Source organism: Gopherus evgoodei, chromosome 2 (assembly GCF_007399415.2).
Source record: "Gopherus evgoodei ecotype Sinaloan lineage chromosome 2, rGopEvg1_v1.p, whole genome shotgun sequence".
NCBI lineage: Eukaryota > Metazoa > Chordata > Testudines > Testudinidae > Gopherus > Gopherus evgoodei.
Genome location: NC_044323.1, coordinates 235773114 through 235800235, shown reverse-complemented (window position 1 = coordinate 235800235; position 27122 = coordinate 235773114). Strand labels below are relative to the sequence as shown.

General features: G+C 41.5%; 1 protein-coding gene across 1 annotated transcript in view; it reads left to right on the top strand.

The window, feature by feature from the left end:
- Positions 1 to 27122, top strand: part of CPA6 (carboxypeptidase A6) — a 121229-nt gene that overhangs the window by 61931 nt on the left and 32176 nt on the right. Inside the window, exons 2-6 of the mRNA XM_030553241.1 lie at positions 726 to 801; positions 14713 to 14837; positions 21330 to 21444; positions 24902 to 25003; positions 25910 to 26014. Of these exons, the coding sequence (XP_030409101.1) occupies positions 726 to 801; positions 14713 to 14837; positions 21330 to 21444; positions 24902 to 25003; positions 25910 to 26014 (523 nt within the window). The remainder of the gene's footprint in view (positions 1 to 725; positions 802 to 14712; positions 14838 to 21329; positions 21445 to 24901; positions 25004 to 25909; positions 26015 to 27122) is intronic.

The following is a 27122-nucleotide window of genomic DNA, read 5'->3' as shown; positions in this document are numbered from 1 at the left end:
GGGCAGAGTTGGCATCGAGATTTGTTGCATGGATTGGTTCCTGAGTTAGAGTTACTATGGTGCAGTGTATGGTTGCTGCTGATCCAATTTTCAAGTGATCCATCCCCTGTTGTCCAGTCCCAGCATCTGGCAGTCAGAGGTCCTCTCGTGAATCAGTTACTGGTTATAAGATAGGAAACAAAGAGTAGGAATAAATTACCAATTTTCAGAATGGAGATGGGTAAATAGTGGTGTCCCCCAGAGATCTGCACTAGGAACAGTGCTGTTCAACATATTCATAAATGATCTAGAAAAAGGAGAAAACAGTGAAGTGCCAAAGTTTGCAGATGATACAAAATTACTCAAGATAGTTAAGTCCAAAGCGGATTTCAAAGAGTTACAAAATTCAGCCTGAAGCAGACACATATTATGGAAAAATTCAGCCCATATGCTTTAAGTTTGGCAAAGATATAAGCAACTGAAAACAGGGTCTTATAATGAGAAGTGTTGGGAAACCTTAATAATAGATGCTGCCATCCCCACCTATAAGCAGCTTACTTCTTGGACTTGGGAAGTGCACAGTTAAGTAGCGTCAGGTTTGAAAGCAGATTTCTGACGCACCTGTTATTTTAACAGTATTTAGAAAGAGACAAAATTAATATGGACTGTAAATGATAGATTTATTTCTGGGTCCTGATTTTGAAACAAGTCCTTAAAGTTTCAATTCAATGTTCTCTTACCAACAGTGATCAAGTAATACGGCTTGTTCCGGAGAGTGAGAGAGAAGCACAAGCACTGAATGCCATATTTCACCAGCTTAAGGTGAGTTCGCGCTTTGTGGTTTCAATACAAGTGCTCGTCTTGAGGGCTGCCTTTAATGAGTTAATTCACGTGCCTTTCACCCAGGGTGACTGTTTCAAATCCTGTTACATTCAACTGAAAATAGTATGGAGAAAGGAGTGGAAGCACAAGAAAGAGTGGAGGCCTCAGCCTAAAATAGAGTGGCAAAAATCCCCATTTCAGCCAAGCTCAAATTCTTTGCAACTATTACAAATAAAAGATTCCCCCATTTTAAAAGCAGGGAAATCAAAGTTTCCATCTGTTTGTGCCTAGTGCCATTGCATCAGCTTATCACAAGAGCACTGTCCAGAATGCTGCCTCTCCAGCAGAGCTTAACAACAGGTAGGAACTGCTCTGCCAGCAGCAATGACCATGGTCACAGAGAAGGATGAAGGTATGCACAGAACCTTCCTCCTACCCATACTCACAGCCCTCTGTGACACAAGATAATGTGGGAAGAGGACCACCATGCACATGCACTGAACTCTGGCATTATAGGTACCTGGAGGTGGATTCTTGTGAATAGTCTCAAACATAAGCTTTTCAGGGCACGGAAAAGTCTGTTTATGTTTCTACAGTAGCTACCAGTCTCACAGTGGAGCTTTGGTCCTAATTAGCAATTTTGGATGTTACTGTAATACAAATAAATAATAACTTTAATAGCCAGTGGCAATAAATAAATAAATAGAGCAAACCCCAACCTCCACAACTCCCTTGCACTTCTGGGGTTTCTGGTGACATTTTTATTTTGTTCCCCTCTGTGTTTTTCTCTCTTCCACTACAGCAGTCCCCACAAAGCACCTCTCCCAACTGTCTCATTACATGCTCCCTTAGGCTCACAGAAAGTGATTCCTTCTCCCATCTCCATCAAAGTGGGAGCAGTAGAAACTTGAATAACCACATGCTGTAACTCTTTCAACAGGGCAATACAATTTTGGCAAGGTGCGCTGGAATCTGACGGGTTAATTAGAAAGTGATTGATTAGGTCGATGTAATAAACTAAAAAGGTTGAAAGGAAGATTTTTTTTTAATAAATGAAAATGTACCTGCGTACGGTAATATTCACCCGCAGGGTCAAATCCTGGTCCCTGTGCCCAGCTTGTGGAAACAAGCTAAGCTTGGCTGCTTCCGAAGTCTCAGGGCTGCAGTTCCCTCTGCAGCTACCTCACTTCCCATCTATATGAGGGGCAAACTAGGGATGTCAGTGGGTTTACACAGTCCTGGATATACTTGTCACTAATCCAGTTTTGTCTTTTTCCAGACCCCTCCACAATTGATGGCCAATTTTCATAAGTGCACAAATCCAGCAGAAGTCAGTTGGAGCTGCAGGTAGTCAGCCCCTCTGAAAATCAGGCCATGGGAGTTCTGCAATCCTTCTTGGTCTTCCCATCCCAACTTATGATTCAGAGAGAGCATGCACGAGTTTTCAGAGCAGGAGTAAATCCTGCCCTAGAAAGAAAGAACTTTCATTCCTGAGCACTGCATCTAAATATGACCAGATTGTTAATAGCACACTGAAAAAGTAAAAATAGAAACCAGTGTATGAACAAACATTCATGTACAATAAAAGAAAAAACAAGACACTGACATATTTCTGTTTCTACAAATCCATCAACACACTGACAGACACAGAAAAGAAAACCTGTAGGCTATAGCAGTAATGTACAAATTACTCTAATTATGTATTCTCTTATATTGGCCTTCAGGGAGTCTCAGATTACTACATTTTAAACACAAGAACTCAGAAGTGTTTTAAGAGGCATTTACTTTGAATATTTTTTGGTTTGGGTTGTAAATTTATATCACCTGAGTATCATGTTATTCACATCTTCTATGCCTCGAGGGGAAAAAAAAGTGTAATAAAACTCAGAATCATTTCAAGATTTAACACACGTTTAATTAAATAACTACAAACACCAATAACTTTACATTTTTGCCCAGCACTATTTCAGTATTGGATACAATAACCTGGTTTACTGAGGTATATTAGCGCCAGATTTTTTTAAGGTATTTAAGCATCTAACTCCTAGTGAAATCAAAGGGAGTTAGGCACTATCACAGGATGACTGGCCCCTTTAAGAGGGAGCAGAGTCCAGTGCACCTGAACTGATAACCTGTTGCCCAGTTGGGCTGAAGGGATGGGATGGGATCTGGGCCTTATGAAGGGAAGAGACAACTACTAGGGAAATCCCTGCACAGAGTAAGAAGGTGTCTTCAGCAGGAAAAGATAATTGGGGAAGGCCTGTGATGAAGGCTAAACTTCAGGCAAGTAGTACTGGAAAAGCAGGAAGACAGACTCCCAAGTAGGAGGCACTGTGTCCACCTTGGAAGTGGAGGAAAAGAAACGAATTTTAAAGCAATAGTAGACCTTCAGGAGGAGGGTCCAGGACCAACTGGAACTGGAATGAAGACTTAGATTTGATGTCCATTTTGAAAGACTTTGTACAGGACCTAATAAACTGGACTGTAGAAAGAGAGTGTTTTGAATGTCTGGATTTCTTAAGGGGCCCTCAGTGAAGGAGAAAAAGCGAGGCAGACCTCAGCAGAGACAGGCTTGGTCAGCAGGGAACACTACAGGACAGCCATGCCTGTGTACAGGACCTAAATACCTTTTCAAATCTGGTCCTCAGCAAGTAATTTTAAGCTATTTCAGGAACCCAAGTGCTTTTTTAAAAAAGCAGTTAAAGAAACCCAGTGTTTACTTACTGTTTTGCCCCACCACAACCAGGAGAGAAATAGGCCAGAAAGTTATGAAACAAAAAGTGTAGCCACTTAGCCCCTGAGTCAACAAGCTATTTAGGTATGTATTTAAAGTTAGCAGTGTGCTTAAGGACGCTGCTGAATCAGGGCCACAGGTTGGCTTCTGTTATGTGATGGTTTAGGAATTAGACACATGACTGGACTTTTCAAAGGTATCCAATGTTTGTCTAACTGTGCTCCCACTGAAGTCAATGCTAATGCTCCCCTTGCCTTTAAAAGGAGTGGAGCTAGGTTTTTGAAAATCCCATCTGAGGGCCCAAGTCTACCCTGAGTGGTGTATGCACAACTTAAAAGACCTTCCCTCAGTCCCAAATGCAGTGCAGGCTCAGAGTAATCAAGGCCTCATTCTGGCCAGAGGTCTGGCACAAATGGGCTGTAAAACTGCCCAAAAGGGTTAGCCTGGGACTGGCTGCATGAGGGAGCGTTTGGCTGGTACAGAGCCAACTCTGTCTACACTAAGTACTTGTATGACCCTCGTCACTGTAGTATTTGAGTGCCTCACCATGTTTAATGTCTCTATCCTCACAACACCCCATCACTATCCCTGTTTTACAGATAGTGAACTGAGGCACAGGGGCTCACCCAGTATGATACAGGAAACCTATGGTGGAGTATAGAATTGAACCCAGGTTTTCTGACTTGTGGCTAGGACTTTAAGCAATGCACCATCCTTCCCCTAAGTGCTACAGAACCCATCCTGGGGCTCATAGTGATGGGGGCACACTGAGCCAGGAGAGACAAGCCTAAAGCACACTGTGCTCCAGTGAACCCTAGCCACCAGACTGCTCTAGCTAACGTCAGGGACCAAATCAACCCCTAGTTAACTTGGGTCCTTGTTGAGAGAAAGTGGCTTAAAGACACATTTGTACCATTCCTGGCTGGTGTCCCTGAGGATTTTGGCTTCTGAATTTGGGCCCTGTATGTTCTTTGTTCATCTTGACCAAACCCCTCTAAACCTTTGGGACAGATACCTGTTATCACGTGGCTCTGACCTACTTGTACAGCCTGCAGAATTAAAGGTGGACTCATCTCCATCCAGCTCAAGCAAGTGTACTCTTTTGTAGAGACAAGGTAGAGTAACTTCCATTAGTAACAGACAAGCTTTCAAGCTGCGCAGAGCTCTTCTTCAGGTCTGGGAAATGTACTCAGTGTCACAGCTAAATACAAGGTATAACAGATTGTTTAGCAGAAGGGTTTTCAACCTGTGGTCTGCAGAGCCTTGGAGTCCGCAGACTACATCTAAGAGGTCCACGAAAGGTTGTTGTTACCAGAGAATAGTGTTTTTCAACCTGTGGTCCATGGACCCCAGGGGGGTCCACAGACTATGTCTAAGATTTCCAAAGGGGTCCTTACCTCCATTTGAAATTTTTTAGGAGTCCACAAATGAAAAAAGGTTGAAAACTACTGGTTTAGCATACGTAGTTAACACACATTAAGGGACCATTCAAGTTTAAGTGGCCCATTAATTCCCAGACCTGAGAAGAGCACAAAGTAGCCCAAAAGAAGTTGTCTCTTTCACCAAAAGAAGTTGGTCCAATACAAGAGATTACTTCACCCGCTTTGTCTCCTTAATGTCCCAGGACCAAAATGGCTACACTATTGTCTTGCAGAGGACACAGCAGGGTCTGTGGTTGTCCTGCTACAAAACATTGTCCTTCTATCTCAAGCAGACATTCCAAAGGTGCTTGTGATTTCTATCGGTGAGCTGAGCATGAAACAAATGCAAATTTACCCCTTCTTATGGGTATGTCTACACACCAATTAAACACGCATAACTGGCCTAGGCTGACTTGGTCTTGGGCTGCAGGGCTATAAAACTGCAGTGTGGATGTTTAGGTTCAGGCTGAAGCCTGGGCACTGGGACCCTCTCCCCTTATGGGGTCCCAGAGCTCTGGCTGGAGCCTGAACATCTACATCGCAATTTTATGCCCTGCAGCGCAAGTCAGCTGACATGAGTGAGCCATTGGTGTCAAATTGCAGCGTAGACAAACCCTGTATGACCACTGACCTGGACAAAGGCAAGAACAAGGAAAAACAAACATTTTTCTTGTAGTGGAAAAGTTTGTTGTGAGGGAGGTTTGGGGAGTGGAGGGTGGTCTCTGCTTGTTTGTTTAAATCAGTGTTTCCCAAACTTGAGACGCCGCTTGTTTTGGGAAATCCCCTGGTGGGCCAGGCCGGTTTGTTTACCTGCCGCGTCTGCAGGTCCAGCCGATCACGGCTCCCACTGGCCACGGTTCGCTGCTCCAGGCCAATGGGCAGATGCAGCAGGTAAACAAACCGGTCCAGCCTGCCCGGGGCTTTCCCTAAACAAGTGGCGTCCCAAGTTTGGGAAACACTGATTTAAATGACTGCTCTTAACACTGACATTTCCTAAACAAGAATCATAATGTAAAGCTGGGCATCTCTTTTACTCTCTGTGGGTTGCTGAATTAGAAGAACACTGTTTTCCAGCACTCTTAGGCATACTCTGTTATGTTATATGCTTAGTTTCAGGCACACATAAATAAAAGTTTACCTGTACAGGAAAGTTGAAGGAGATGGCAGGGCTGCCATACAAGCTGGTAGGCTACTACATCTGATATTTAAAAAAAATACAACTGGGGGAGAGAAAGAGGTTGGCACTGACACAGTCTATACTTTCCTAGGAAGAAGCCAGCTAGTTGCAATTCAGAGCAGGTTTTGAAAGGGTATTCTGGATCTAGGATTAATAGGATAGATTGGTGGCAAGAGTAACCCAACAAGAAGGAAATCCTTTCTTACATGTCAGCTTACAGAAGCCTGGACTAAGAATTCCAAGCAGGATACTCTTGGAGTTTGCTGTGTTTTTTATTTTCTTTAGTGTATCTTTTAAATGTTTTGGTTTCAACCAGAGCATCTGAAGCTGATTGGGGCAGGGACTGCCTTTTTTATCATTGTTTGTACAGGGCCTAGCACAATTGGACCAATACCTGACTAGGGCCTGTAGTCCCTATCACAATTCAAATGTCACTGTCTTTTCTGATTGAATAATACATACCGATTAATTTATTCCACACATTTTAACTTTCTGACCATGAATTGCTCTTGGGCAAATCACAACTTCCTCCGCTTTATTATTCATTTTAGTTTGGCCTGTGGCTTCCTTGTCAGCAGTTCATTGTGAGTCTCCAGTCTTGGAAACTGAGTTGGATAGCTTTGACTGGACACACAGACTACAGAGTGTTGACTGGATGAGCATAACTTTTGATCAGGTTTCTAGTGAGAATGATCACCCTTACAATTCAAAACTTGCTTGCTTGCTACAGATTCTCCAATACTTGCTTAAAATGCCCTGTTTTTGCCAATATTCCCACTAGTAAATTTATTCAGAAAGTGAGCACTAAATAAACTGCTACCAATTCACCATTACCTCAGAACTGCAGTAGGACATAGTTAAAGGTGTTTGCACTAGGGAGATGGCTTCAGTTCCCTGATCCTTGGCCACCCAGCCCCACTAGAGCAGAAGGGGACCTACTCTAACTTCTGCCATTGGTATAAGCTCCTTGGACAATATGCCAGTGAAGGACTGGGGGGTGGAGGGTTCTGCTCCATCACATCCCTGCCTTGTGCACACCTACTGCCTAGAACACACCTGACCAGTTTGTTCCTTCCCTCCCCTATGACAGAGTTGCAGAGAAGGTGGCTGCTGGTGGTGGAGTTTCCTCCTTTAGCTTTCCATCCCAGCTGAGTTCCCCTATGTCATAAACAGATAGCTAAGGGTTAATGTCTCTTTCACCTGAAACACCTGACCAGAGAACCAATCAGGAAACCGGATGTTTTCAACTGTGGGTGGAGGGAATTGTGTGTCTGAGGTCTTTGTTTTCTGTCTGCCTGCTTTCTCTGAGCTTTGGAGAAGTAGTTCTGCTTTCTAATCTTTTGTTTCTAAGTGTAAGGACAAAGAGATCAGATAGTAAGTTATATGGTTTCTTTTCTTTGGTATTTGCATGAATATAAGTGCTGGAGTGCTTTGATTTGTATTCTTTTTGAATAAGGCTGTTTATTCAATATTCTTTTAAGAAATTGCCCTGTATTGTATCATCTTAATACAGAGAGACCATTTGTATTTTTTCTTTCCTTTTTTTATAAAGCTTTCTTTTAAGACCTGTTGGAGTTTCTCTTTACTTCAGGGAAATTGAGTCTGTACTCACCAGGGAATTGGTGGGAGGAAGAAATCAGGGGAGATCTGTGTGTGGGTTGGATTTGCTAGCCTGATTTTGCATTTCCTCTGGGTGAAGAGGAAAGTGCTTTTTGTTTCCAGGACTGGGAACGGAGAGGGTAGTTTCACAGAGCTTGTGTCTGTGTATCTCTCCAGGAGCACCTGGAGGGGGGAAGGGAAAAAGGATTATTTCCCTTTGTTGTGAGACTCGAGGGATTTGGGTCTTGGGGTCCCCAGGGAAGGTTTTTTAGTGGGACCAGAGTGCCCCAAAACACTCTAATTTTTTGGGTGGTGGCAGCAGGTACCAGGTCCAAGCTAGTAGCTAAGCTTGGAGGTTTTCATGCTAACCCCCATATTTTGGACGCTAAGGTCCAGATCTGGGACTAAGGTTATAACACCCTATACCAGGGGAACTTTCCACTGGGTATTTCCAGCACTTTTAAGTCCACTCTGCACCACTGAGAGACCTTAGTAGACTAGGGAATCCAGCACGTTGAAAGCAAATTCTTTAACAATTCAAATGAAAACTCACAATTTTTTTTGCAGTATGTATCTAGCTTATTGATAGCCATTCTTGTCATCCTTCCAGTTATCCTCTGCGTCACATACCTCAGTTGATTGTCCACGGCCATCTGTTCTCCATTGCCCAGGATAAATTGAGAGTTCTATTGTTGATTTTTAAACTCCTTCACGGTTTTAATCCAGTTGACTGATTGGAACAAATGCCACATTCCAAAGTGTTTTCCAGATAATTGAAGTTTAATTTACTTTCATCAGCTATTTATCTGCTTTGGGACCCTTTTGGTCAATATAATTAATGAAGAACTACTTCATTTCAACCTTTATGGCCAGTTGCTGCTCTCCCCAAAGCCAATGACTTTCTAGCCATTTCTTTGTCAGATATTCTGGATTGCATTTGTAAACTGCAGCTGCTGTTCCATGGTAATTCTGGTGTAACAGATGGAGTTACACCATCCTGATTCTCCAACCGCTTTTACAAAAATATACAAGTGCACACAGGCCCTCCCTGGGGTAAAAGAAGGGGCTGAAGTAACAGTCCTAGCAGCCACACCCCCATTCCCTTCTGCTTGTCTTGCCCCTACAGCAGCTGCTGACATTGTAATCCCTGATCTGATCCTGGCTCTGCTGCTCAGGAAATTTAGACAGTACCTTGTAGGGGAGAAGGATCAGTTGGTACCTTGCAGTTCCTAAGGCAAATTCTGAATGGGTTTTCAGAGGATAAATGCCTGCTTGAAAATGTACTTACTAACAAAGCCACTCAGTATAAATGCTGCTTTGCCTTCTTTGCCCAAGGAGACATTCACGCCAGAGGCATAGAATGGATGCAGCTCCCTAGCAGAGTTCCAGATAAAGTAAGCATCTTGTACATGTGTAACTAGATGCTGTAGATGTCAAACCTGATTCTGATCTAACTTACACAAGGGTAAATCAGAAATCCACACAACGTTTCAAATTCAGAGGGGACATGATGGTGCTGGCATAAATTAAATCCTGATAAATCGGCATAAATGAGTGCAAGAGAGCATAAGTGAATGGAACTTAAATACTGAGGGAGTAGAAGGGAAGGATTGTTGCAGGAAAAGCGACAGGAAGGTGTTAGATAAAGAAGGAACGGCTTAGTCCACAAAGTACATACATTGCATTCATAAAACACAGCAACTAGAAATACCTGTTTCAAGTGAATGTATTCACCTGGCTCCCAAATGCTGAAGGGGGCTGGTTCCACTCTGTTATGTCAATGGCAAAACTCTTACTAGCTTCAGTGGTTTGATATTCCATGTTTTGGTGCTGTGCAGAGGTAACTCTGAAATAAGAATCAAGTCTGAATTGTAAACCTTAGTAAGAAACTTAGTTTCTTAATGTATTCCTCAGTGGGATCTGAGGGAAGTGGCCTGTAGAATTTGGTGTTGGAGAGTTGTCTGGCAGCCTCCTTTTGGTAGTCAGACCTGTTCATGATGACAACAGCACCTCCTTTATCAGCCTCTTTGATGATAATGTCTGGGTGGTTTCTGAGGCTGTGGATGGCATTGCGTTCTGCACGACTTAGGTTATGAGGCAAGCGATGTTGTTTTTCCACAATTTCTGCCTGTGCACGTCGGCGGAAGCATTCAATGTAGAGGTCCAGACTGTCATTTCGACCCTCAGGAGGAGTCCATGTAGAGTTCTTCTTCTTGTCCAACACCAAATTCTACAGGCCACTTCCCTCAGATCTCACTGAGGAATACACTAAGAAACTGCAACATCTACTCAGGACACTCCCTACACTAACACCGGAACAAATCAACATACCCTCAGAGCCCCAACCAGGGTTATTCTATCTACTACCCAAGATCCACAAACCCGGAAATCCTGGACCCCCCATCATCTCAGGCATTGGCACTCTCACTGAAGGACTGTCTGGATATGTGGACTTTCTACTCAGACCCTATGCCACCAGCACTCCCAGCTATCTCCGTGACACCACTGATTTCCTGAGGAAACTACAAAGCATTGGTGACCTTCCAGAAACACCATCCTAGCCACCATGGATGTAGAGGCTCTCTACATGAACATCCCACACACAGATGGAATACAAGCTGTCAGGAACAGTATCCCTGATGATGCCACAGCACAACTGGCTGCTGAGCTCTGTGTCTTTTTCCTGACACACAACTATTTCAAATTTGATGACAATATATACCTCCAGATCAGTGGCACCGCTATGGGCACCCGCATGGCCCCACAATATGCCAATATTTTTATGGCCGACCTGAAATAACGCTTCCTCAGCTCTCGTCCACTCACGCCCCTTCTCTACCTACGCTACATTGATGACATCTTCATCATCTGGACCCATGGGAAGGAGTCTTTGGAAAAATTCCACCACGATTTCAACAGTTTCCACCCCACCATCAACCTCAGCCTGGATCAGTCTACACAGGAGGTCCACTTCCTAGACACCACGGTGCAAATAAGTGATGGTCACATTACCACCACCCTATACCGAAAACCTACTGACCGCTATGCCTACCTTCATGCCTCCAACTTCCATCCTGGGCACATCACACGATCCATTGTCTACAGCCAAGCACTGAGGTACAACCGCATCTGCTCTAACCCCTCAGACAGAGACCAACACCTACAAAATCTCCGCCAAGCATTCTCAAAACTACAATACCCGCATGAGGAAATAAGGAAGCAGATCAACAGAGCCAAACGTGTACCCAGAAGCCTCCTACTGCAAGACAAACCCAAGAAAGAAACCAACAGGACTCCACTGGCCATCACATACAGTCCCCAGCTAAAACCTCTCCAACGCATCATCAGGGATCTACAACCCATCCTGGACAATGATCCCACACTTTCACAGGCCTTGGGTGGCAGGCCAGTCCTTGCCCACAGGCAACCTGCCAACCTGAAACATATTCTCACCAGCAACTGCACACTGCACCATAGTAACTCCAGCTCAGGAACCAATCCATGCAACAAATCTCGATGCCAACTCTGCCCACATATCTACACCAGCGACACCATCACAGGACCTAATCAGATCAGCCACACCATCACCGGTTCATTCACCTGCACCTCCACCAATGTAATATACGCCATCATATGTCAGCAATGCCCCTCTGCTATGTACATCGGCCAAACTGGACAGTCGCTACGGAAAAGGATAAATGGACACAAATCAGATATTAGAAATGGCAATATACAAAAAACTGTAGGAAAACACTTCAACCTCCCTGGACACACTATAGCAGACCTTAAGGTGGCCATCCTGCAGTAAAAAAACTTCAGGACCAGACTTCAAAGAGAAACTGCTGAGCTTCAGTTCATCTGCAAATTTGACACCATCAGCTCAGGATTAAACAAAGACTGTGAATGGCTTGCCAATTACAAAACCAGTTTCTCCTCCCTTGGTTTTCACACCTCAACTGCTAAAACAGGGCCTCATCCTCCCTGATTGAACTACCTCATTATCTCTAGCTTGCCTGCATATATATATATCTGCCCCTGGAACTTTCCACTACATGCATCTGACGAAGTGGGTATTCACCCACGAAAGCTCATGCTCCAAAATGTCTGTTAGTCTATAAGGTGCCACAGGATTCTTTGCTGCTTGAACCTGCAAGTTATGTATTGTTTGTATTCTATTACAATTGGTACTGTGGTCACTGCAACTGGTTGAGTCCCTAACTATGTAACACTTCTCTTTACCAGCCTCACTGAAAAGCAAATAAAGGAGAGAGTCTATTGAGCAGTTATTGTCTAATATATTAAATAAAGCTTTAATTACTTTTTGCCTCTTCCTGGTTGCCATGCAAGTCCTTACAGAAGCCCTAGAGACTCTTTCACACACCTCTTATCCTTTAATTGGCCCATTATCTTTGCAACTAAGGACAGTTGGACAGGACTGCATTCAGAATCTATTAAATTCTTAGGCCTCCTATGTGCTCACTCTCTAACTATGCTGGCCCTGATTCACCACTACCTTCAAACTCCACTTCTACATAGTAGAGAGTGGTGGCAGTAAGAAGATGGCTTTGGCTCCCTCATTTATGGCCACCCAGACATAATAGAAGTTAGAAAGCCTTACCTGAATGGAGAAGTTGATGTTCATCAGTCTACTGTCCTGATCCTACAAACACATTTACAGGTGAATAATGTCACACACGAGTAGTTCTACTGACTTCGGTGGGACAACTCATATGCTGGAGGAAACTCAACTGTGAAAGTGTTGGCAGGATCAAGGTCTAAATCATTTCTTCTGTCCTCTACCCTATAATTTTAACGTGTTGCCATTGCAGCTTGGCTTTCCACTGTTTTATTATTAATTATTATTATTATTATTATTATTATTATTATTATTTTCAGAGTATTAGCACATAGGCTGGTGTCCATCGATCAGTCCATCTGTGCAAGAAGGGAGAAGTCAGATTGCTACCTACTAACATCCAGTCTCCCAGCACTGAACAAGTATAATACCCCACCATTCACTAAGGTGTTAATGCAAATCCAAAATGTCCTCCTGTCAGTGTATCTCTTCGGAGTTAAGTAATCAAAACATTTGGTGATTAAAATTCCACTGGAAGTGACTTGACTAAGTGACTGTGGAAATGGTCTATCTGAAAGTGTATTAAACAAATTAAGTGTTGGTTAGAGTATGTTGTGGGCATGAGCATGCACACTGATAGAGCACATAAATAAAGCAAGAAGAAAGGAACTCTATTGTTTTTGTTACTGGCAATAAATTACATAATATGAGAGGCATAAAAGCTCTTCACTAGGCCATTTTAACAGCTGTCATCACAACAACAGTTGTATTATGAACCTGACATTCCTCAGAGGCAGGGGAAACCAGATCCCATAATGATCTTATGGACAAGGAAAGGTTTGGTACCTGCAGTGCCACACCTAATTCAATAAATTTAAAAAGTGAAACTATTAGTTAAAAACTAGTATAGCAAACCATTACCTTTATATACTACAGAATGTATAAATAGACACAACTTAATCTGGATATTAAGAATAAATTATAATATTATTTGCTGAAAGGTGTTAATTGTGCCCAACAAATGGCTCTTTGATCTAAAAACAAATCACAGACCTGGTTAAAGCCGATTGGTGTGTTAAACATCTTTCTTTCAGGTTAACTAGAAGGAGCAATTCAATGCCCTTTCATGTAGTGTTAACTGGAAACAAAAGGAGATCCCTGTCCAGGCCATGGGTCACATGGCAAAGCCAGAGCAGCGCTAAACCAGGTGGTCTGAGGGATTTCCCTGGGACTGTGCCAAATGCAGGAACCAAGAGGTTCTTTGGAAAGAGGGTTGGGTGGGTGTGTTAGAGGCAGAAAGCCAGCAGGGAGGGAAGTGGTCATGAACATGACCCTGGGAGGGAGCAGAGAGACAGAACTCCTTAGGCACAGACTGACTGGAGGGGCAGACTCGAAAATAGTAAGCAAGGAAACAGCTTGTTGTTGTTTCTGCCTACTGTGTTCAGCAGTAAAGGATTTTGTGTATATTCTTTGTAAACAAACACAATTGCACCAAAGAATATACCTGACTCATCACTGATTTCTCCTCCTAGAGGAAACAATCCCACAAGGCCCCAAATATTGGCTAACCACTTGGGACAAAAGGGGCAACAGTGCTAAAGTGTCCAGAAATAAAATATACCACGTTTCTTTTGTACTTAGAAAAAAATTACAGATTAATTTGGAGGTGCAGACACTTACACTTAGGTATATGTTATCTTTCTTTGATTTTGTAACCTTTCTATTTACATTTTTTCTTTTTTGGCAATGTAGGACTCTTCCTATCTACCACAGCACCATCTAGATATTGTCATTCAGCACTGAGCTAGGACTGTATCCTTGAGTATGAACACAATCTTACCTATTTTACAGCCCCATGCTAACCTAATCTGGATTGAAACTTGTGTTGTACGTCTGGCATATATATTACCAAGTGTCATTGCAGAACTTTATCATACACTTAATACCACATTAATATATTTTTGAACACTTTCCATTTCTCCTCAGTTTTCTTTCCTTGCTTTGCCCTATTGAAAAATAAAAATGAAAACAAAAGTTGCTGACCATAGGGATTTTGACAAGAAATGTACTATATAATGTAGAGAATCTGATACAGAAAAGTGGTGGATATTTAAACATCTCTTGGATTATGATGCCAGGTAATTCAGACCAAGAAGAGGTCAAAAAAATTGTTAAACTGAAAGTGAAACATTTGTGTTTCAAAAATAAAAGTTTGAGTCATTCTCTAACTACTGTAAGTAAGTAGTGTTTGACCAGTGCACTAAGCAGTAGTATTCCAGCAATGCTAAATAAACAACAACATGCCATATTAGATACATTGAAGAAAATTAAAATCATGCTAACTCCTGGATTTCCCCACCTACACTGAATAAATATGAATTACAGGTTGGTTCCTGCACTACAGGTGGACCTGTGGCAGCCCAGCAGCATCTTTCACATCTCAGAGGGTACAGTCACAGATGTACGTGTTCCAGGGAACAGTTCACAAATTCTGCTACCCTACCTGCAACAAGCAAACATCAAATACACGTAAGCTTCCATTTCACTTTCTGCGAGTTATCCTGGTGGAATGTGGGATCTGACCTCTAATTAAGGTTTATGTCTATAATACCAAGCGTGTTTCAAAAATACTGTTACAGCACAGCATATTTTCAATTTGTCTGACAGGTAGCTAGATATTCACAAGAAGACAGTCATTTTATGGAATAACAGAGTCTTTCACAGGCAAACAGTTTAATTAAATGGCCTCCTTCAGAGGGCAGACTAGTGTCTCTGGAATGCATGTAAATTGTATCTGTTGTGAGAAATATGGTAATTACTGTTCCCATTCTATAGTCTGGTTTGCTTGTACATACTCTACACAGGAGTTGCGTTTGCTTGTAAGTATACTATAAATGAGAGAGCTCTCATGCTTCATTAATTATATAAAGGAATACACTGATTTGTTTTATAGCTCTGTTCTGGTCACAAAATATAGGTCACGTAGAACAAAGACTGAATAAGGATCACATCCCACTAAAAGGTTTTTAAGTATTCAGGAATGTTTCAAATTGTATTGATCACACTCTTCATGTAGAGAGAAAGGGTGATCTTGTGGTTATCGCCTTGATTCAGCCAAGCACCTACGTTACATGTATGTAACTTTAAGCACAAGTAGCCCTCTTGAAGCCAATAGACTACTCACATTCTTAAGTGTGTGCTTAAGTAATTTGTTGAATCAGGTCCTATATAGCGGTAATTGTATTTATCTCAGTGTGAATAAAATATTAATGTTTGGAAAGCATACAAACAAAGTGGTATGCTTTGACTGGAAGTCACTGTCAGTATGATTATTTCTTATAGATTACAATGATCTCAAATTACTAAATTTGTAGTCCTCAAAATAAACGCAAATTTAAAACAATTAAGTATGCAGGTCTAGTAGCCTGAGATCAGAGCTGTTTTGCTATGGGCCCTACACTATGGCAGTTTTTCTTGCATTTAAAATGAGATGATTATGTGATTTTTATAATTATGCTTAACTTTCATGTTACATTTTTATATAAGAATTGACATGTCCAGTTTCTTGCATTCATATGCCTGCTGCTGTTCCTTGTCTCAGCAAAAGTCTATAAAAAGATCCACGAGTGTTGTCATTGTCATCAAAAAACTACTTTAAAAAACATTATTAATGTTGCAAAATCAAGTACTCAAAAGTTAGGAAATGCCAAACTCATCCCTTCTGCCTATGTATTATGATACAGTCTTTCCATAATATTTTTCCATAATATTTTTCCACAGAACCTCTGCCTCATTCAGTGTAGAGAATGGATAGTGTTCACTTAATGAGCAGCTATTCAATATTTTGTTCCCCTTCCCAATTCTCAACCCCAATTTCCTAGTGCAACTAGTCCTAGCCTCCCCCATCCCTCACAGGCCCCCATTCCTAGTGTCCTCATCCCATCAGTCCCAGTCTATCTACATCCACGTGCCCTCAGTCCCAGTCTCCTTACCCAACCAGTCCCGGTCTACCCTCAGCCCTCAGTTCCAATCTCCTTGGACAACCAGTCTTTGGACCGTTCAGCAGCAAAGCTCTATGAAATCTCTACTTAGCATGTGTGAAATGATACTTTTTCAAAAGGTTTATAACTTGACCTAAATTGGGCAGATTTTCATGGACACCTCAAAAGGCATATCCCTGATACACAGGTCACCCAACTGCCAGATTTCAAGTCTCTGCTCCAAAGCAGGCAGGCAGGCCAGATTTTTTTTAACATGGTATAAAAAACAAGGTATAACAATGTATTTGACACTAGTCTGATTCTAAGTCTTGGTCTATACTGGGGGATGGGGCAGATCAATCTAAGTTACGCAACTTCAGCTAAGTGAATAACATAGCTGAAGTTGACATACTTAGATCGACTTACCGTGGTGTCTTCACCGCGGCGAGTCGACTGCTGCCACTCTCCCATCGACTCTGCTTGCGCCTCTCATGGCTCCGGAGTAAAGAAGTCGACGGGAGAGCACTCAGGGGTCGATTATCACGTCTAGATTAGACACGATAAATCAATCCCCACTGGATTGATCGCTGCCCGCCGATCCGGCGGGTAGTGTAGACATACCCTAAGAAGCAACTTAACTGCTGGCTAAAACTTTCTAAAAATATTCAGCCTGAGGCAGACACCTGATGTAAAATTTCAACCAGAACAGTTAAAATTTGGCAAAAATATAAGCAAGTGAAAACAAAGTCTCATAATGGGACATGTCAGGCAACTTTAATAGGCAATGAGCAAGAGTGCTGATCTATCACTTGGCTGTTGATAAACCCTCAATGTTTAGTAGTAACACTTAGATTGCTCATTCTTAGGATAACTGGAGTTGACAATACCAGGGTTCTTCAAGTATGAGCTTGCAGAATTCAGCTTGCTAAGAGGATCATTAGCTTTCCTGGACTGTGCCGGGTACTGACAGGTGGCATAGCAAGAACGTGCATCCATTGCCACCCAGTGGTTCAGTTCTTAACTGATTCTGAACTGGGCAAGGCTTCTGTGCAGTCAGCCAGCACTGTTGGGGTCTTCAGGACCAGGGCCAACTCCAGGGTTTTTGCCACCCCAAGCGGCAGGGAAAAACAAAAAACAAAAAAACATCCACAATTGCGATCGGCTGCATTTTGCCGCTTTCTTCTTCAGCAGCATTTCAGAGGCAGGTCCTTCCCTCCAAGAGGGACCGAGGAACCCACTGCCAAAATGCCGCCGAAAAGCCCAACCTGCTGCCTCTTTCCCTTGGCTGCCCCAAGCACCTGCTTGCTGAGCTGCTGCCTGGAGCCAGCTCTGTTCAAGACAAACCAAGCTGCAGCTGCTGCGCAGATCAAACAATGATAAACATTGTTGAGGAGTGCCCTGTAGCCAGATTCAACGGGGTTCCGAGAACTCCACTTGGCCACTAAGAATTCTATCGTTTGGCTCAGCCAATGTGCAAATAAATAGGCAGTATTAACAGCCCCATCTATAATACATAGTTTTATCTGACCCTTGAGTTTATGAAACTCCTATTTAGCTAGCAATAAGATGGCCATGAAAACAGACTATGCACCAGATCAACTTTTATTGAAGAGTCTCTGTCCCAGGACCCACCACACCAGGGCACCATCAAGCAGCTAACTTCTGCAATACAGGCAAGTCCTGCTTCAATTTCTCCTTCTTCAGTCCCTGTAGTCACTCAAGGTGCCTATCCTTTCTGCCACAGCCTAAGGCTATATCACTGCCAGGAAAGAAATGAGATCTCTTTTGGAGTCTAATAAAAGTTCTGTTTCCAAGCATCATTTATTAATATAAGTGCATCCATTCAGAAGACTCTCAATGTGAAACAGTTCACAGACCCCTAAATAGCTCCTGCGAGTGGGCTCCCCATTGCGTTCCATACCCCAGGCCTCCTTTGCCCAATAATCCTATCTCTGCTGAGCTTCTTCAGAATCACTCTCTTCTATCAGAGGGGTAGCCGTGTCAGTCTGGATCTGTAAAAGCAGCAAAGAATCCTGTGGCACCTTATAGACTAACAGACGTTTTGGAGCATGAGCTTTCGTGGGTGAATACCCACTTCCTCAGATGCATGTAGTGGAAATTTCCAGGGGCAGGTATATATATGCTAGCAAGCAAGCTAGAGATAACGAGGTCAGTTCAATCAGGGAGGATGAGGCCCTGTTCTAGCAGTTGAGGTGTGAAAAACTACAGAACCAGTTTCTCCTCTCTTGGTTTTCACACCTCAACTGCTAGAACAGGGCCTCATCCTCCCTGATTGAACTGACCTCGTTATCTCTAGCTTGCTTGCTAGCATATATATACCTGCCCCTGGAAATTTCCACTACATGCATCTGAGGAAGTGGGTATTCACCCACGAAAGCTCATGCTCCAAAACATCTGTTAGTCTATAAGGTGCCACAGGATTCTTTGCTGCTTTTACAGATCCAGACTAACACGGCTACCCTCTGATACTAGATACCAAGTGCCTTCTATGAGATCCCACTTGCAAGCAGCTAATTAGTCACAGGGAAACTGGATCTGTTTCTTCTGAAAGGGACCGGTCTCCCTGTGACAGGCTCTTGTACCTGCCGTGTATAGGTTGACTATTCAGTCCCTGACATCTGATTGCAATTGATGTTAGAGCTCTGGGCCACAATAAGTAAACATTGTATGTGCTCGCTGAAAGTAAATAAGAGACCCTATAGTGTATTCTCATTTTAGACACAGAAATCTATATATGGTGAGTTCTGTTTAAATCTACACACTTCAAGATGAACCAATAAGACTTGATCCTGAAAGGTGCTGAACGTTCTACCCAGGATTCAACAGAGCAGATGACTTCAGCTGGATCACTCATATGCTTAAAGTTAAGCACATGCTTAAGGGCTTTGTTGGCCTGGGCTCAGAGTGCTCAGAAAATCAAGGCTATAACCCTGGAATTTATTAAAAAATATATGACTGTAAAGAAGCCTTCAATCATAATTATATATATTACTTCCCTGAGATATTTATTTGAAGAACATAGGTAACCATTACTTTGGTACACATACTGATATGCTGATTACATATTAAAGGATATAGTTAGCAGTTTATGAAATTAGTAAATAGAGCATTTCTTTTTTCTGCATTAATCATTGCTACTTTAAAAATTAAAAAGACTGAGCATCATCCTCATTTTATAAAAATGATGCCTGGGGGCATTAGTTGCAATGCTAGAGCAACTCAGTTCGAGAGAGTAGCATCACGATTCTCAAAACCTGATTTTGTTCTTAATTTTACACTGACATAGCATATCGCCACTGAATTCAGTGAAGGTACTCCTGATTTAAGCTATTGTATGATCAGAATCTGGCCCTGAATGTTTGAGATCACAGCACTGTACCATGTTGGATAGACTTCTTTCCACGAGTTAGTGACCTTTCTATGCCGTTCTTTGGTCTTGGCAGAAAAATAGAAAAGCTTTTTTCTGCATTTCTCTTTCAATACCAGGCCCCTCGTGCTGTCTATGTCTAAGTGTGTGACCGTATATTTAGGTTACATTACGCAATTTTTGTTTCTTATTTTTTGCTAGAAACTTTTAAAAGGACTGACTGCAAGATGAATATTTCTTAGAAGAACTGTAGTATAACTATACATGATAAACCAAGGAAAAATTTACACATTCATTTTTGCTTTAGATGGAATATTTCCAATGCCCAAGTCTGATGTTTCCTTGTTGTTTTGTGTCTGACCACCGTATGGTTCAGCACTTCTACATGGAGAGAAAACATAAGCATGCATATTTTGCACATATTTTTTCCAAGTATAAAAGTAAGCTGCAAGTGCTGCCATACAAACATAACTTAAATACACTTAAATTAGGCTAAGTTGTTTACATCTGTCAAGGTTTTTTCCCCCACTGAACTTTAGGGTTCAAGAAGTGGGGACCCGCATGATCACTTTTAAGCTTAATTACTAGCTTAAATTTGGTACACTGCCACCAGCCAGAAGTCTGTGTCTGGCACACCTTCTGTTCCCCCAAAACCTTCCCTGGGGAACCCAAAACCCAAACCCCTTGGGTCTTAAAACAAGGAGAAATTAACCATCCCCTCCTTTTTCCCTCCAGACTCTCCCCTCCCTGGGTTGCCTTGAAAGGCTACACAGATCCAAACTCCTTGGATCTTAAAACAAAGAGGAATTAACCCTCCCCCATTCCTTTTCCCCCCACCAATCCCTGGTGAGTTTAGACTCAATCCCTTGGATTCTAAAACAAGGAAAAATCAATCAGGTTCTTAAAAAGAAAGCTTTTAATTACAGAAAAAAAAAGGTAAAATTTATCTCTGTAAAATCAGGATGAAAAATGCTTTACGGGGTACTCAGATTCATATAGACTAGAGGGACTCCCCTCTCCCCCCCCGCCCCCAGCCTGAGATTCAAAGTTACAGCAAACAGAGGTAAAAATCCTTCCAGCAAAAAGACACATGTACAAGTTAAGAAAACAAACATAAGACTAATCCGCCTTGCCTAGCTATACTTACAATTTTGAAACATGAAAGACTGATTCAGAAAAATTGGGAAAGTCTGGGTGTAGGTCTGGTCCCTCTTAGCCCCAAGAGCGAACAACGAACAAAACAAAAAGCACAAACAAAAACTTCCCTCCACCAAGATTTGAAAGTATCTTGTCCCCCTATTGGTCCTCTGGTCAGGTGTCAGCCAGGTTCACTGAGCTTCTTAACCCTTTACAGGTAAAAGAGGCATTAACCCTTAACCATCTGTTTATGACAACATCATTCTGTTTCATTCACTGAAAAACAAGCTGCCTCCATTTTTGAAAGCACTGTTGTGTTTCAAAGCAATTGGACTACTTATTTGGCAGCATGTATTCTAATAAGCCTGCAAACTTTTATTGTTAAAATAAAAAAGGATGATGTAACATCAGCACGATTTTACCATGGCTGTATTTCTCTTTAAATCTGATATTTATTTTGCACTGCACTCTATTTTATTCATGCCATTTAATAATGCTGCTTTCTTTTTAATCTAGGATCATCATATCTGATCTACAGAAAGCGATAGAAAAACAAAGTCGTTTGCGATCATGTAGGAATCGTAGATCAGTACCAGGATACAATTATGAAGTGTATCACTCACTGGAAGAAGTATGTCAAAAATGAAGATGGTGTCTTTTATCTAAACTCCCATTCACTTCAGCAAGGCTATCTATTTAGAAGTGTGTTCTGTTCCTAATGAATAGAAATGCTATTAAAAATTAAACATACATATTCATTTTCAGCAAGTTTTCTAAATGTTTTATATAAAATACAAATATAGACCCTTTAAAGTTTGTTTTAAAATCCATTATTTGCAATATTTTCTTTCAAAGTTTGGCATCTCAAAAAAGATATATTGGAATGGGAAAAGGTACAAAGAAGGGGAACAAAAATGATCAGGAGTATGGAACAGCTTCCATACCAGGAGAGAATAAAAAAAGACTGAGACTGTTCAGGTTAGAAAAGAGACAACTAAAGGGAGATATAATGGAGGTCTATAAAATTATGAATGGTGTGGAGAAAGTGAATAAAGAAGTATTGTTTACTCCTTCACATAACACGAGAGCTGGGGTAACCTGATGAAATTAATAGGCAGCAGGTTTAAAACAAGTAAGTACTACTTCACACAATGCAGAGTCAACCTGTGAAACTTGTTGCCAGGGGATCTAGTGAAGGCCCAAAGTACAACTGGTCTCAAAAAAGAAGTAGGCAAATTAATGGAGGATAGGTCCATGAATGGTTTATTAGCCAAGATGGTCAGGGATGCCAGTCCATGTTCTGGGTATCCCTAAACCTCTGACTGCCAGAAGCTGAGACTGGATGGGTCACTCAATAATTTCCCTGTTCTATTCATTCTTTTTGAAGCATCTGTTGCTGTTGGAAGATAGCTACTGAGCTAGATGAACCAATAGTCTGACCCAGCATGACTATTCTTACGTTCTTATGTTCCCTTTTCCTTTTTAAAAATGTAACTAATTACCATTAGAAATTTCTTTGTTTTAAACCAGTTACTGGTAATATGACTTTGGTTTAAATTCTTTTGACTTCAGAGTCTGGGGCATGGTTACCTTATTCACATTAGAAGTCTCATTGAAGTCCACAGGTCTACTTGTGATTAAAATTTTCTTACATGCTTAAGTGTCTTCAGGATGGGGCCCAAAGAGATAAAAGTACTCAGATAATAGTTCCTCTACTAAGGGCCCAAGCCTGCAAGCTTTCCATGTGAAGAACTCTCATGGATTTCAGTGGACCAATAGAGAAATAAAGATAGACACTAGCTGTATTAATTAAATTATTATTAGGAGCCAAATTCACTCTTATTCAGATGAATTATATCTTGATATCACTAAGGTTTGTGACAGAGTCCCACATGACATTCTCATAAGCAAACTAGAGAGATGTGGTCTAGATGAAATTACTATAAAGTGGATGCACAACTGGTTGAAAGACTGTACTCAAAAGTAGTTATCAATGATTTGCTGTCAAACTGGGAGGGCGTTTCTAATAGGTCCTACATGAGTCAGTCCTTGGTCCAGTACTAGTCAATATTTTCTTTAATGACTTCGATAATGGAGAGGAGAGTATGCTTATAAAATTTTTGGATGACATCAAGATCTGGGAGAGGTTGCAAGCACTTTGGAAGAGACAGTTAGAATTCAAATGACCTTGGCAAATTAGAGAATTGGTCTGAAATCAACAAGATAAAATTCAGTTAAGGCAAGTGCAAAATACTTCACTTAGGAAGGAAAAATTAAATGCATAACTGCAAAATGGGTAATAACTGACTAGGCAGTAGTACTGTTGAATGGGATCTATGGGTTATAGAGGATCACAAATTGAATATGGGTCACAATGTGATGCAGTTGCAAAAATAGCTAATCATTTTGGAGTGTATTAACAGGAGTGTCATATGTAAGACACAGGATGTAATTGTCCCACACTATTTGGCACTGGTTAGGCCTCAGCTGTAATATGTGTCCACTTCTGGATGCCATGTTTTAGAAAAGATGTGGACAAATTGGAGAGAATCTAGAGAACTACAAAAATGATAAAAAAATATTTAGAAAACCTGACCTATGAGGAAAGGTGTACAAAACTGGGCATGTTTAGTCAGGAGAAAAGAAGACTGTGTGGGGAGCTGATAAGAGGACAGTGGTCAATTGTTCTGTACATCCACTGAAGGCAGGACAAGAAATAATGGGCTTAATCTGCAGCAAGGGAGATTTAGGTTAGATATTAGGAAAAATTTTCTAATTATAAAGGTTAGTTAAGGTCTGGAATAATTTTCCAAGGACGATTGTGGAATCCCCATCACCGGATGTTTTTAGGAACAGGTTGGACAAACACCTGTCAAGGATGGTCTTCTAAGATTACTTGGTCCTGCCTCAGTGCAGGTGGCTGGATTAGATGACCTCTCTAGATCCCTTCTAGCACTACATTTCTATGATTCGGTGAGTCTATGAATCTCTCACTGAAGGCAAAGGGAATGTTCTCTGAGTAATAACTTAAGAATAGGCTCCAAGGTTTTAAAATTTCTGTATATTTTCTAGTTACAATTGTTTTTTTTTAACTATGATATGGCCTGTTGCTGTTGCTTCTCCTCCTCTGAAGCTATGCGTGCAGAGCCTCTTCACAGCATCTGGCACTGAGACATTGAGTAGGGAGAGGAAGAAGGAAAAATCAATCCTCTCATTTGACAATGTGCATTCAAGTACAGAACCTAGTGCTGCCGGTGCAGAGGGTGTTAGCTAGAACTCTGTGAAATCCACCTATGTCAGTTTGCACTAGAATCAAAACCACTGAGTTCAGTTGGTGGGGCTCTACAGCCCCTGAGGTTTAGTTGCAGTATCCTATCCACTCACAGCAAAAAATGAAACTGTTGACACTAGTGTCTTCTACCACTCCCCTCCCTTCTCCCAACAAGCCCATTTTCCATCTTTACCTGATGCCATCTTCCAGAGGGGAGATTTCTTTCTCCATTTAGCTCCTAATGTCTTTAGGGAATGTTAGTTGGCCTCACAGGGGGAAGCTACCTAGATTGCTTCCTCCGTACCACTTCTTGGTGGGAGGGGTCTTCAAGGTAGACATACTCCCTTCCAAATTCTTTGTGATTTCCAAGGGGGAGGCTAGCGGTCACTTTGTTGTAGTGAGCTGCCATCAAGGAAGAATTAGAGGGAGGGAAGACTGGACATGAAGTTACTGAAGAAGCAAGGGGGGACAAAAAGGTTTAGAGCATTTATTAGAGCACAGAGATAGTACAAATGAAAGACCAAATCAAAAATCAAACTGAGGGCCTAGTCATAGCAGTAAAAGTAGTATTAAAATAGCACCTATGAACCCTATTAAAGGCTCCGGGCCCCAGTGTGCTAGGCACTGTGCAGACATGGAACAAAGTAGACTGTTCCACTCCCTTCCCCACATTGTTCACATTCTAAATGACAGACAGGATACAGCTGGAAAACAAAACAAAACAGGTCTCATTAGTCTTTTTTTCTCCCTTCACTTTAATATCTCTTTCCCAGAAATGTTAATGACTAAGGTAGCAATTTTATGTCTCTATTTTCAGATTCAAAGTTGGATGTATCGTCTGAACAAAACTCATTCAGATCTCATTCATATGTTCTCTGTTGGAAAATCATATGAAGGGAGACCTCTGTTTGTGCTAAAGGTAAAAATTAAATAGTTAAAGCAGTTATATCTAACACCTGAAACCAAACTCAAACACCTATTCCAGACAGCATATTTATATGAGAGGTTCTAAGCATCTACATCTCCTAATGAAGTCAGCAGGATTTGTGAACTCAGCACCACTCTGGATCAGACCCTTAATAAACAATGCAATAACCTGTGAGAAAATAGTTCACACATTAGAAAGTTAAGAGTCAAATCCTGCTGTCTTTACCTCTGCATGTATTCTCTTTGCAATCTACTGGATTATTTGTGTGAGTAAGGCAAGCAGGATTTGGCGTTAAGGGAGCTGGAAAGTTCTGTGTTTATAGCTGACTTATAGAATGAGTATCCTCAAGGATGGATGGACCACAAGAAACCCTGGACCTCTTCTGAACATTGTGCCACACATAATTCTTGTTGAGCTGTTGATGATGAAATGCTGGGATTCAATGCTTAAAATTAACCAAAGCTTACAAAGGAAAAGTTAGTATTTCTATATGTTTTCCTTGCATCCTTTCCCACTTATTTCTTAAAATTTGGTTTCACATCACATGCTGATTTCAGGAAAAATCTTTAAATTATTCCCCAAAATACATTATTCTAACCCTACTCCAAGTGGCACATAAGGACTTATTTCTTCAATATAAGAGGAGTTGATAGCTCTGACTTTTCCTGTGACTTTTTCAGTTCTCCAGTTTGTAACGTTGAAATGATCTGCATGGATGATACCTAGAATTCCCATTCCAAAATAACAGATCTGTATCTCTTTTTGTAACTGTTTACAATAAAAGTTCAAAATGTCTATTGTAGCTAATTAACTGTGTTCATTTCTACTATTGTTGCTCACTAAATGTCAATAAGCACTAAGACATGCTGTGGTAACAATGAATATTTACTTTTTTAGTTGGGTAAAAGATCACGGCCTTACAAGAGAGCTGTCTGGATAGACTGTGGCATTCATGCAAGAGAATGGATTGGTCCTGCCTTCTGCCAATGGTTTGTAAAAGAAGTAAGTTTTCAATGCCTTATAGTATTTTTACTTTAGAGCAGTGTTTACCGAACAGTGGGACATGACACACAAGTGCATTGCAGGAAGATTGTAGATGGATTGCGGGATCAGTGCACAGGGGAGACCCTTGTGCGGGAGGAGTATGAGAGAGTTTGCTCACCCTGCATTCAGCCCACAACACAAAGCTGAGTGCAGTTCCCCGCTCTGGGCATTGCAACCTGGCATGTGGGGTCACAGCACCACTCAGATTTAGTCTGGCCACCATTCTGTCATAATGGAGGGACAGCCAAGCCAAACCTGAGTGGGGCTGTCACCCCTGCATGCAACCTTAGACAAAGCTAGGCACACATGACAAAAACATGCCCTACATGTATTGGCAGAGATTTGGAATGGGAGTCTATTGAGAATGCCCACACTATAGAGACTGATATGTTGTCAACGGTCCAGATAAGTCAGATAATGGTCCAGATAATGCCAGGCCAAGCACTAACCTTTGTTAGTAGTGTATTGCAATCTGGCAATATCCTTGTCCTTGAAACTTAGCCTGAAAAAGACAAATTCATCCCACGTGTAATTCAATTGCAGTGAGTGGAGTAACACCAGGGATGAATTTGATCCAAAATGATGAACTCTGGATTGTCTGAACACACGTCTCATTAATTTCCTTTTGCCCCCACCCCACTCGATGTTTTGTATCCTTAAACCTTGATTTATCTGGAGTCTAAACATCACATACATACTCACAAATAAACTCCCGTTCCCTTAGTCATTCTTCAAACAATGAAGCAGGGAAATTAAACCAATTAAAATTCAGCATTTCATTTGCCTGCTCCAGTTCACCAGTATTCTTTTTCATGTTGCCTCTTACTCTCATTTTCACTCTCGGCTCAATTCAGACATATGACAATTTTACAAGATTTTTATTTAATGCCTAGGGTCTTACCGGCCAAATGCTAGTCACTTTAGATCAGCACAATTTATGGAATCAAACAATGCTCAAAATCCTTCATACACAAACTATCCTAAACTACTGCTGTAACTTTGAGTGCAAGTGTCTTCCTATCGCACACATTTTCCTCTTTCCTTGATTCTCCTCTAAGCCCATATT